This window comes from Schistocerca gregaria, chromosome 3 (genome assembly GCF_023897955.1).
Source record: "Schistocerca gregaria isolate iqSchGreg1 chromosome 3, iqSchGreg1.2, whole genome shotgun sequence".
In the NCBI taxonomy this organism is placed as follows: domain Eukaryota; kingdom Metazoa; phylum Arthropoda; class Insecta; order Orthoptera; family Acrididae; genus Schistocerca; species Schistocerca gregaria.
Genome location: NC_064922.1, coordinates 478,455,842 through 478,469,439, shown reverse-complemented (window position 1 = coordinate 478,469,439; position 13,598 = coordinate 478,455,842). Strand labels below are relative to the sequence as shown.

Sequence of the window (13,598 nt, the reverse complement as noted above, 5' to 3'; positions counted from 1 at the left end):
ATTACATAAACGTAGTTTACAAAGGTTTCTTTCATCTTGAATATGACTTTCCTCAAATACTATTTCACGTTCTATTCTTATCACGCACGCTTGACCTTAGATGGCGAAAGAATTCAATGTGGCGCTGCTAGAGCAGTAACAGATCGCTATAGACCAGGCGAATGCCTGACAGGAAATCTCAAAGAACTTAAATGGGAATGATTGGAGGAAATACGCCCCAGTTCTTGGGACATTCGGTTGCTCAAAATAAATTAGGATAAGACTGTGCGATCATTCTGCTGTCAGTAATACACGATCCTGTCACATGATTATGACCGACACATATGTTGAACGTCAACATGCAGTAACCACTCATAGACGGCAGGTGCAAGACTACACTCTGTCCGTTCGACGCGGAAACCATTGTTGTTGTCGTCGTGATGTGAAATGAAGCGATTTACCTGACTTCCAAAAGGGGCATCCTCATTGCACCTCCGAAGCTTCTACGTTTGTTAACTCTTCGCTTGCCGCGCTGCAGTTGAAATTTACCGTGAAAGGCAAAATGACGCTATTCACAGCCTGCGACGACCACAGGTCCTAGATGACAAGGGTGAATGACGGTTGCGGAGATTTGTGTGGGCGAATAGACGTGCACCTATTGAGCAACTGACGGCCCAGATGAACGAAGGGGCTACCAACAGTGTCTCCGCAACGATCGTTCGGCGAACGTCGCTGGGTGTTCGCAGCAGACGCCTGGTTCATGCGACAATGCTTACTGCAGTACATCGGTGACGAAGGGTAGAATTTGCAAGCCAGTACCTCAAGTAGCTGCCTATTGAATGGCGACAGTAGGTCTTTCAGGTGATTCACTTTTTATGTTCCATCGGACTTGAAACGTCTGAAAACAAACAAAAAGCAAAAATCGTGCTAGGTTTTCAGGCCAGAAGAGTGATCGGTATGGTCTGGGCAATGGTTCCTTTCCCGGGTAATCTCGTCATTATGTAAGGTACAACGGATAAACAGAAGTATGCATCTACCCTTGACGACCGTTTGCACCCCTACAACCAGTTTGTTTTTCCTCAGTATCATAGCATATACCAGCAGGACAATGCAATGTGCCATACAGCTTGCACTGTACGTCCGTGGTTCGAGGAGTACCCCGTACATACCAGTAACTTGCAGTACCGTTACTCTTGATTGTCTCATTTCCATTATAAAAGCAGGCCATGGTACTTGTGATTGCCACGGACGACAATACACACCCTGTAACGTGCTACCGTGCTGTGCACAAGGTTGGCAAGGAATCCTTTTGGCAGGGCGCACTTTCCTTCAACCAGCACTATTGGCAACAGCTGGATGGTCTTTGGTTCACGTTGACGTGCGGCAATATGTCCCCACTTCTCCATAACACGTCCCAAATGTTCTCAATGGGCTTTAAGTCGGAGGCACGGGCCTGTCATTGCCAAAAGCGCTGGTGGAAGAATGGAATGCTCTACTAAAAGAACTTAACAAGCCTCGGGCCTGCCAGAGAGCAAGATGTAATGCATTCTTTGAAACCCCTGAGATCACACACACTATGAAAATACATCTCTCGCAATTTAATGTCCAGGAAACCGCCATTAATTGCGGTGAACAATGTAATTATTGCCATTGAATATAAGTGTCATCATACTTGTTTCATTGCGTATTTCTTTCTGTTACCTTCTGTACTGTACTGTACTATACTTCTCTGTGCTATGCTGTAGCCACTCTTTGCATGTGTGGTCGAAGTTTCATCGAACTACGTTCCTTGACAGTAACACATCGTGCACAAGTTACTTTCATCCTTCAGTTTAGCACACCAGTGTATAATGGTTTGCAGTGTACAGTATATATGTAATGTACATGTAGAAGAAACTCTTACGGATCGAATAGGATAGTGCATGAAGTATATTGTAGGGGTTCTGCTTTTGGACGAAGATATCACGTTAACATAGGTTCTGCTGCAAAATGGCCTGTACGATGTGCTGAATGTATATTGAGCTCTCAATCGTGTTTCAGTACACGTCACAGCTATGCGGTCACTTCTTTACATGTAAATAACAATCATTCACATAAAGACAGAGGGGACTACTGTCATTAAAGAAAAGTTTGCCTCATTTTCGACTCTGGTAGCGTCTTACAGAACTCCATAGCTGAGATCTACATAGTGGTCGGTTTTCTTCAAACTAGCTTAAGAACCGGCAGACGAGACATAGGCTTTTCGAAATTTCCTGGCAGAATAAAACTGTATACCGGATGGACACTCGAACTAGGGACCTTCACCTTTCTCAGACAAGTGCTGTACCGCATATTTTTTCTACTTCGAAATGCATTCCTTCAATTTTTTTTGTTTGCTTGTGTCCATAAAAGAAGTGTTTTGAATGTTGTTGTTCTTGTGGTCTTCAGTCCTGAGACTGGTGTGATGCAGCTCTCCATGCTACTCTACCCTGTGCAAGCTTCTTCATCTCTCAGTAATTACTGGAGCCTACATCCTTTTGAATCTGCTTGGTATATTCATCTCTTGGTCTCCCTTTGCGATTTTAACCCTCCACACTGCCCTCAAATACTAAATTGGTGATCCCTTGATGCCTCGGAACATGTCCTACCAACCGATCCCTTCTTCTAGTCAAGTTGTGCAGGTAATGAGAAAACAAATAAAATTCTCTATGGTCTGAAAGTAAAAGACGACGTTCTTTATAACATAAACAATATTTCTTGAAAACTTAAATAAGTATACTTTCTCAACGGTACTTTTTCATGCAGAGCGCATAAGGAAAAAAAAGAAACAAATAATGCTGCAAATGCTTAGTCATTAGTTAATAAACATGTGTAAGAAAAAAAATGAGGAGAAAATAAATAAGAGAATTAGAGATTCTAGGAAGACATGTTGACTATGCTCCATATTGCTAAGCCGTCAGAACAACGTCCGTTCTATCATTGGAAGGGGAACGGGAGATCGTCCCGTATTGGTTGGCGTGTTTCGCCGAGAATCAAGGTCCTAGGCGGTTGACAAAAATACTCTGTAAGTAATTCGGGGCAGTGGATCGATAGTGTCGATGTCATTGCAGAGTATGATGTTATACATGGAGACGTGTCAAGAAGATCACCTGGTAGGCAAGATCGTCCCGGAACAGGAAGTTGATACCCATGCCGCAGATCCCTGTCATGGCGTCCTACTGAGATGATGGAAAGTAGGTCGTGTCAGGATACATGAGCATGATAGGAGAGACGTGATGTGGGAGTACTCGAAGGTAGAAAACGACAATTTGCTGTACGAGGGCCCAGACACTTCTGCTGCGCCACACTCAAAACGGTGTAAATCTGTATCTTCGACATTGCACATGGGGCACAGTGGTGAGTGCGATGCAGTTTCTGTCTTGTAGTTGATTTACCGCTGACGAAAGGGTACCATGGCCCCTTGGTGTTAGTGGTGTCGTAGGGTTGATGGATCATTTTCCAAGCTGTAGGCCATGAAACCTAGCGTGATGTGCTTCGACGTGGTTTCGGGCTGGGTACGGTCAGTGAAGGCAGTAGATGTCGTGCGTGGTTGTCCTCCTTGTCCTGGAGAGCACCGTGCGCAAGTAACTATGTTCCAAAATGAATTGGGCAGTGTGTGACATCGAATGTGAGATCGTGTCAAAGGCTTCTTTAAAACGGTGCGAGCTCGGTAGTGAATATTCGATCCTGGCTTTTCCATAACCGGACTATAGTATTGGTATGAAGATCCGTGGACCTAGATCTCACGTTAACCAGATCGAGACCACCATCCCGCTTCGGTAAGGTGAGGGGATTAACGGGACTTCGAAGGTATATCCGGAACATGTAAAATACCCGAAATCCGCCATTAGTCTGGCCGCCATTGTCGCACTGTTGGGCAGAAGTGCGCGATGTGGGGCATCCGGCCTGTCAGATGGGTGCTGATGAAGGTGACTATAGCACATATTCACTGTGCGTAGTATATGATTCTGTATGTTTGTTCCGATGCGTTGCAGGAGCGCCCGAAAATTTATTAGCGAGGTGTGGCGAATGTCTCGCGTTTATACCAACCCGAGACACCGGAGGGTGCCCACCAGTTGAAGGAGGCCACACTGTCTCTGGGAAGGCCACGCCCGATGTTCATGGCGCATAATTTTCCATAGTTAATAACACTCCTTGCCCCTGACTGTAACGGATAATCTATGCATCATAACTTGTAAGTCGGCTACTGAAGGTACGACGAGGTCTGAATCGTCCGCGTAGGCTCGGGAGTGGAACACATGGACCCGGAGTAGAATACCTGTCAATCGACGCCGTAATCCGCAGATGAGTGGTTCCAACGCAATGACGTAAAGCACGGTCAACAGTAGGTAACCCTGCCGGACTGAGCCTTCAGTCCGTATAGGTTCTGTAAGCCTCCCGTTGACGAGAAGTCTGGATGTTTCTCCTTGAAGGAGCCGCATAATCACTTGCTTGAACGTCAGGGGAATCGCTATCCGGTCCACCACTGTGTTGAGGGATGCATGATTCACACGGTTGAATCGATGGAGATTAAGACACCTTTCAGTCACGAGTGTGTTGCCAAAACTATCACATCTCGATATTCACTGGGGGCAGAGTGGATATAATTATGGTCTGCTAAAAATGCTTGTTCATGGGAAACAATTTCTCGTAATACATGTTTGAGTCGCACAGCTAGAAAGCGTGTGAAAGTCTTGAAATCGGAACTGGATAATGTGATAGGCCGATAACTGTCAAGTCGTGTTCGTGCTGCAGATTTCGGAACTAGTATGAGTAAGCCTTTCATGAACTGCACCGGTCGGTACTTCTTGATAGAGACGTCTGTAGTGCTTTGCGAAGGCATTGACAATGGAAACTTGCAATGTCGGCCATCGTCCATCAGGTAGGTCTAAAGTTTACATTAAGGCCTGTCAGAGTTGGCGAACACTTTAAACGGTGTGATACATAGAAGACTCCTCACCTTTAATCCTGTCTTAGCTGCATGCTCATATATTGGCTCCTTCCAGACGGCACCTTGTGAAGGTTACAATTTTTACCTTGATGCGTTTAACTTCTTTCTGAGGGATGGTCCATGAACTTGCGTAGAGCGCTATATTAGAGATATGTGGTGTATTGATTCCACCTGTCTATCGCTTTATCATATTGTGTAAAGATGCGTCTGATGGCTCGTTTGGCGCACTGCAATGTCGTTTCGTAATGCGTGAAGCGTCTATCAAAAGCGTGCCACTTTTTGTGACCTGTATTCGACTTTCGGAGTCTCGCAGTATCATGATGTTGTTTCCAAGATCCTGCACTACACCAGATAGGTTGTCTATGTAGGTTGATGGTACAGATGTAGCTGTCATAATCCTAAAAGGCAGAATGTCAACGTTTCACGTCCAGAAGAGTGTCGTCAGCGATATATATATTCTACCGAGTTGGCTGGCGGAGTGACTCGTGATTTGTGTCTGCCCCAGGCGGTGACCGTGCACCGCTCTCCAAGTGTCGCCTAGACGAAGGCGGCGGACACGGAAGTGAAGTTCCGGACATTTGGGGAAACGTCGGTATTGGTCTGTACGCACGAGAACACTACTGATATCTCCGCCTACGACGAGGTGATCGTATCTGACGAGAAATGAAGGCATGATATCTCCTGCACAGACCTGGGAGTGACCCCTTAGCTTATCTGTGTCCGTTGGGGCTGGATATTTATGATTCCGATTTCCCCAACGGTTGGGTCCACCCCTTGCGCCGTTTGAAGACATACGCCATCGGAAACTGCACTCCTGCCCGTCGGGGCGGGGTACATTTCGTGTTCATAAGACACACAATAAATTCCTGTGCTCCATTATTGTAGCATGGTGATGTCGATGTCTGCTGCTCGTAACGTGTCGTGGAGTAGATGAAGTTTAACTTGAGAGCCTATGCCATTAGTGTTGATGACAGATATTCGGTATGCCAGATAGGGGATTCGTGCTGTCGATATGCTCATTGGTAGTTAACATTGTCGTGGAGGATTGAAGAAGTCCATAGTGGTCGCAGGAGTCGTCGTATGAACGTCCCCCATTTTAGTGTCGGTCTAACGGAAGAAAAGATGTATTTTCACATCGGGTGCCGATGGTAAATCCACGTCATCCGTCCATGAAAACAGTGTGTGAGTTTCAATATTGGTGGGAGGTAGCAGCGCTGGTCGAGTCGCCTCAATCGCTTCGTCGATGGCTCGCGTTCTGTGTTCCATGGCTTCCAGGTGCAGTACTTGCTCACAATCACCGTTCGGCGGCTCACCGTTTTGTGTAGGACTCGTCTTCGTGTAATTGGAAGAGGATTTATCGCGTATGCCGTCAGATCTATGCATCACCTCATCGTCCTGTGGAGGTGGCACAGTGGCCAATTCTGGCGTCTTGTGGCGTTTCATCGGCATTTAGTCGACTTTTGTTTCCGCCAATGTGCATCAGTGCTAGGAAAGGAAGGTATTCGCGTTGTTCAGGTACAAAAGATGCGGCTGCTGTGATGGGGCCTTCAGTCTCCATAAGACTCTCGAGAGTATCTTTGTGAACATCAAGAATTGGTGTGTTCGGTTGAAAATCATGTTCTCGGGCGGGAATGCCGGTGGTAAGGTGCTGTGACGTCTTCGGGTGTATCGGTCTTGAGAGACGATATGAAATGTCTTGTGAGGGCTGGACGCGCAGTGTCACAGCCTGGGATTGGAAGGGCAGTTGTGGTTCAATCTGTGTTCGTATCGTCGAGTCGTAGTTGTGTAATGTCGCGTTGCAGGCATTCATTACGGACGTGTCCTTCTTTGTCACAACCGGAACATGTTCGAGATTGGTCGTCGTAAATCACCACTGATCGGCAGACACCTATAGAAATGTATGAAAAGACATGCCTCTTGAAATCGATTCGGACTTGTCTTACAACATTAAGCTCCAGATACATTGAAAATTATGCCTATGTCTCGGCTACATGACGGTGGACTTTTCCGTAAGGGCTTAGCACCGCGATGACTTCATCTTCATGCACCACGATGACGTCATCTTCATGCAACTCGAAAACACGAATCGTTCAAAGGCCAAGCTCTGCGTCGTCGATATCCAAAGGCTCGACGTTGCCATCGGAGTGTCGATATTTTTGTCCATGTCGTGTCCGTTGAACAATCTCGTTGTAGGCAGCGTCGAAAGCTATCTTAACATAAGCGACGCTGCTAACGATTTGTCGATGAGATCGTTACTGGAATTTTCACAAGCGAGTAGGAAGCGCTCGACGGCCAGTGCTTAGGGTTGTGCGTATTCATTCCAGAGTTGTTCTTCCTTTAAGAGCTTGACAAGAAACTTTGTTTGATGAGAAACGCGGTGACGTGGAGGTAAACAAACACTCCGTGCGCCATCGGCGTGGACAGCCTAGTGCGATCGGCATTGCTCCCCTCCCAAAGGCAGGCTGGCCAACTGTGCTATCCAAGCGCGAGGCACACACTGACAGTCCCGGCTCTGCCAGTATCTTGTCTCCTACCATCCAAATTTCACAGAAGCTAGGTTTCTTGCTCGGCTCTTGTCCAAACAGTGAACCTGACTGCAGAGTCAGTGGATGAGCCAACACAAGCTAATCCTGACGATGAGGTACTTCACCTCTCAGACGATAAACTCGTCTAAATAGTTGACTACTAGCAACTGCTTACTGAATTAGTGCACTACGATACCGAAGTAAAAAAAAAAAAAAAAAAAAAAACTAGAAAGTGTCGCAAATGGTTTTGACCCAAACTGTGAGGAAGTCTGTTTATGGTATATTGCTAAGACAGAAGATAAATGTTCTGTGGCATACACAGCAAACTAACATCACGTAAGAGAAATAATACTGTTAGTAATAGTGTTAGTATCCTGCCTTTAACTGGATACAGTAATGTCGACTAAAATGAGAATAGAATGAACCAGAAATCGGAACAAATTACCTATTGCCCCATGACCGTCTTATACTAAAGTTATTTCACAGCGATTTTATTTCTGGCTCCAGAAATATGGGACTACAGAAAATTGGATAAATTTTTACACGGGACTTTACAACAAATTTAAGAAAGCTGAAACGCCTAATCTGATTCAAAACTATTAAAATGTGTGGGACCCCTGTTTGATCGCAATAAATACGGTACGTGATGATTATCTAATGATAGAAAATTGTAGATTAGATGTAGTGGATGTTCACTGAATTGTAAGAAACAATGAAATATGTAGCCCATAAATGGGATTCATTATGGTGATGGCTTCACTGAAATGTCTTTGAGGTGCGGTTACCTGTATTTTAATATTTGGCACAGTTCTGACAGTAACAAACGCCAGCTTGATTTTTTGGAGTTTTGGCACAATTATGTCGCATACCGTTTGATTTCTTCAGTAGTTGCAAGGGGGGAAATAAAAGGCGGTTATGCTACGTGCTGTTAGATCCACTCGCACCCAAAATACTTGAGTAGCGACAGCTAGGTCGCCCACCTCTTCAACCTCTCTGAAGACCCTCAGGAGGTTGAGACCGGCGAGCTTCTTCAAGTCTTGCTCCGTCCACATGGGGTCGCTCAGCAGCTCGGCCAGCAGGTAAGGGTACCGCGACACGTCCTCCAGGCCAGTCGGCGTGCTGAAATGTCACATTAGTAAATTCTTATATTAAGGCCAATTCACACATACATTTTCGTCAAGATGAAATATACACCGATATTACATTAGAGGGTAAACTGTCGACTGTCACGTAAGTTCTACTTGTATTGACTTTTACGTGAAATACTTTCGACAGCTAGAATGATAGTTTATTCTCTTCGCTAGCTAGTTTTTCGTTTACTGTGTGTACTTTTTCCGTTCTCTTTTTTCAAAATTTCTATAAAATCTGCTAGATAATTTTTAGGTTTAAGCTCGATTTTTACATTAAGAAAATCATTTCGACGATTTACCAATCAAATTTGAAGCAACATAAAATGAGCTTATAATACTCCAACACATAGCCCAACAAAATAATTTCAACCCGGATATAGTTCAAAGAGAACCTGAAAAACACATTACACCTAAAAAAACACACCATATAAATGGACACAAAATTAACCGAAGAAAACAAAACAAAACAAAGAGCAAGACATGCCCCAACATTATTCATCGGAGAAACTTCGAATTAAATAAAACAAATCGTAAATTAAAAAATCATAAAAGTAGCAGCACGAGAAAACAACAATCCAAAAATTAAATTTCTGTCCGAAAAACCCAAAGTCACTGACATTCCCAACCCATGATGTACAAAATTTCGTGTATTGCCAGTGCTGAATGCCATTTTGGTCAAATGGTACGAAGAAAACCTATACCACAAAACAAAACAAAATCTAAAATGGTTCTGTACATGGCTGCGCTTCAGCAAATGTGCATGCAAGAGCGTATATGGTTTAGAAGTAACAGACAAGTGGCAAAATACTGTTTTATCAAACCTTGACCAAGATTTCGATGGTTTTAATATCGTCTTCCTCAGAAGGTATTGTGTCTTTTAACACGATTAGGGCATTGGATGTGGAACAAAAACACTAACATCACAATAAGCAAAAGTACAGGAATTATTTACAAAAAAAAAATTTAGTGAAGCGTACACACATGCGACTAGGATCACATTATCTACAGACAATGTGGGAGCCATTGATTCTGTTTAGTAGATGTCATCCACTTCATGGTCATTTAAAACACATTATATGAAAGTAGTACCCGGCTACTGTACGGTTTGCCTTAAGAGTTTTTAGAATAGCACATACTTGACCCTGGATACAAAATCAGTACGCCACTTGAAAAATTTGTATAAAACTAGCATTGAAAAATAAGATCGTGGCACAGGATACTGAGAAGCGTAAATATAAAACGATCAGAGATAGCAACATGCGTCGACTGGCTGAAGATTAGAGGCACTAGCCCTAAGTCACCTCTGGTAGGCCGCACTCCTGCGCGTCCTGCTTCCGCATAGCTGCAGTGAGCAACGTGTGTGATTTCACCTCTACACATTATTAAGAGAACCGAGAAATGGTTGAAAAGAGGGAGAGGACTTACGTTACGAAGTGAATGATTGACGTCATATGGCTTATAAACATGCAGCAGGCTCACATAAAGAGAACAGACTCTTTACAATTGTGCAAACGGCACCAGATGCACTTGTAAGCGAATACGTTATGTATAAAATGTAATTATTTCCTCTGATGGCAACGGCCAAGGTCAGAACAGTTTTTCATCACGTTCAATAGTTTGCATGAGAAAATATGCTTTACAAAAGAAATTCAGAGTGAAGGCGCTGAGTTAAATTGACTCGATCTTAAAATATCTGACTCGCGGTTCTAGGCGCGCAGTCCGGAACCATGCGACTGCTGCGGTCGCAGGTTCGAATCCTACCTCGGGTATGGATGTGTGTGATGTCCTTAGGTTAGTTAGGTTTAAGTAGTTCTAAGTTCTAGGGGACTGATGACCACAGCTGTTAAGTCCCATAGTGCTCAGAGCCATTTGAACCATTTTTTTAAAAAAATCTGTAGTAGACAACAGCATCAGATTTAATGTTTTCTGTTAGCCGAATTACCGGGGTAATATTCACCCAAATGATTCTTCTGATCCATAAGCATACAAATTAGCATTTTCTCCTACCGCTGTGAATCGTGCCATAACAACGCTCCTGTCTCCTAATAACCTACAAAATGAAATTAATGTATAAAAAAGCCGCTGCTACTAACAAAGGATATAAGCAAGGTGTAGTAGATCGTTTCCTCAAAACCATGAAAAAATGTTCAACTCTACGAAGCAACAGATCGGCTTACAGTAAAGAAGACATTAGTAAATTCATTTCCATCCTTTTTTTAGGAAACGTGTTCAAAAGTATTAAATGCCTTTTTGCGAATAAATATAAACGAAGAGTAACGTTTTCTATCAACAATAATCAAAAGAACATATAGCGCATACTACCAAAAATGATGAGGATTGGTTGTCAAATTCTGGCATTTACAAAATGATCTGCACAAACTGGCAGAGCAGTCAAGGTGATATATTAAGGATATGTATTGGGAAAGGAAAGTAGTAATGTACAGCGTCCCACCTCTGCAGAACGTTTATTTATTGCTGGTCAAACTCCAAAGAATTTAGAAGATACCGTAATCTTACACGAAGAAGTAAAGGGCGTAGATTAGATTCATGGGATCTAGAGAAAAACGACGGGTACGTTTTAAACGATCAGCTTCAGTTTGCAAGCAGATATTTCTTCAAAGTCTTTAAATCTCTGCTTGTGTTCGAGTAGTCAGTTTTAAGGCTCGGTTCTGGCCTCCAAGTAATGTTTGATTTCCTCTAAATTCTGTGTTCAGTAAGAATACGTCTCTTGTTTTTTTACAATGTACTTTGTCAGCCGCAGTTAAGTTGCTATTCAACATTTTAGTAGTGAACCACCTTAGACCTATTTCCCCCTTTTTTTATTTTTAGGGTGCTTTAATTGCGCCTCCAACATAGCGATTTCTGGGCATATAAACTGCTTAGTGGGGCGTTGTTTGTTTTATTGGTTATTGTATAGCACCCTCCTTTTTAGTATATTAATTCATTTAACATGTTTTATCAGCACGTCAACTCCCATTAGCATGCTACTTTACACGTGACGATCTGCCCCAGATTCTCCCCACTCCCTTCACTTTTCCCTATTTCCATTTTCCTTTTAATATTTGCAGTTTCTTTGTCACAGTGTGTCTTTTCACAGAAGTCCAGCTTGGCTGGGGTCAATTTAATAGTCTAATGCTGGGTCTCTTATACAGTGAATGCGTTTACTGAAGCTGCATTGCTTCAATTCTCATGCTTGTTGCGCTTGGGTGTTAACGCATAAGTGCTTTTCGTGCGGTTTGCACATTTGTAAATAGTGCTCTGTTTACCTGAGCCTGCGGGCTTCTTGTATGCCGTGTGACCTTAATGGCCTAAATTTTACGCCCCTATCCTCTCCCTTTTTTCAACAATTTAGTTAACGGCTAACTCTGTTAGTAAGATGTGCTAGTGACATCACACACACTGCTCATTACAGCTACGCGTACGTAGGACGCCAGCAGTGCCACGTACCGGAGGCGACTTAAGACTACTGCCTCTTCTCTGCAGCAAGTCGACGCATGCCAGCTTTACATAAATCTTGCAAGTAGCGTACTATATGTTGTTGTATCCAGCCTCAGATATGTGATATTTCAAAAAGTTTTAAGACAAATCCCTGAAGTGGGTGGCTACTATATTTATATAATGCATTTTAAATGGTGATTAAGTGATGCCATGAACTAAAGAGAGTAACGACTTCCACATTGGCTATAGATAAGGTGATTCTACGTGAATATGATCCACTAATTTTCTTTGTAAACATTTCCTGTAATTTTTCTTACTGTACAGACAATGTCGTAATCTTGTAAATAAGTTGAAAACCGGCGAAACCACGGCCAAGGTTTAATAAGGCCTACATGTATTACCAAATGGACGTGACAATCCTGGAAGAATTAGATATGTGTAAGCACAAAACAATCATTCAGACATTAAAATATATAGAACATTTTTACCGACGTTTCGGAGAACAAGAACGTATAAAACGAAAAACTAATACTCATATGTACAAATGATAGCAAAATTATATCGGTGAAACACAAGTAACATCACTGACTAGCAAAGATGTCGCTGTAAACATAAAGCATGAAAGAGGATAAACAGTCATTGTATCTGTCGAAAATATTTCACGAACAATTTAGTAGAAATAGAACTTACGTGACGTATGACAAGCAACATATAGACAGTCGACAACTTATTCACTGAAGCTTATGTGTGTATATTCCTAGTAGACGTATATCACGTTATTAGGTCACGGTATTAGGCGTATATGTTATTTCTCCGGAACACAGAATATGCCCCACGAAAAAAGACCTGATACCCTCTTACGTGACGTCTGACACGTGATTTTATCCAAAACTGAAGTATGAGACATCGGCAGTTTCTATTCCAGGCCGAACATCACCGTTCGTTAGTGATACTTCCTGTGTATAGACTATAAAGGATATGGGAACAACTTTGATTTTCTATGAGAAATTTATGTTCTCTAAAGTAACTATACAGTACATAATTCTGTCTTTTAATCGATAAGATAAAAGCTCTGATTGCCAAATAGAAGGCTGAATCGTCGGAGGAAAATATAAAAAGGGCTATACAAGGGACATGAACTTACAAGAGTTGGGAGATACGATACCGCGAGAAAAATTCGACTGAGCACTGAGAACTAAGTCGAAACAAGGCCCCTGAAATATAAATTATTTAGAATCTTGAGAGAGACAGCTTTTATAAAAAAAAATTTCACTTCATGAACACCAAAAGCGAGACAGGCGAAAGCCTCGTCCTTCAAGATGAATGCAGTAACTAAAATTCCAAAACTGAAAGTGCTGACAAGTATGAATATAATTGAATTATCAGTTTAATGAGTTATTGTTGCGAAATACTGACAGGACTTATTTAGCGATAATGGAAAAACTGGTATTGACTGAACTTGGGAAAGATTAGTTTAGCTTCCAGAAAAATGTCGCATCGAGTGCGGCAATACTGACCCGACAGCTTACCTTAGAAGTCTGGTAAAAGTAAATGAAA

At 42.8% G+C, this 13,598-nt stretch overlaps 1 protein-coding gene across 1 annotated transcript in view; it reads right to left on the bottom strand.

The window, feature by feature from the left end:
- Positions 1-13,598, bottom strand: part of LOC126355434 (dipeptidase 1-like) — a 612,970-nt gene that overhangs the window by 19,900 nt on the left and 579,472 nt on the right. The window contains exon 12 of the mRNA XM_050005743.1: positions 8,454-8,592. Coding sequence (XP_049861700.1) covers positions 8,454-8,592 — 139 coding nt within the window. The remainder of the gene's footprint in view (positions 1-8,453; positions 8,593-13,598) is intronic.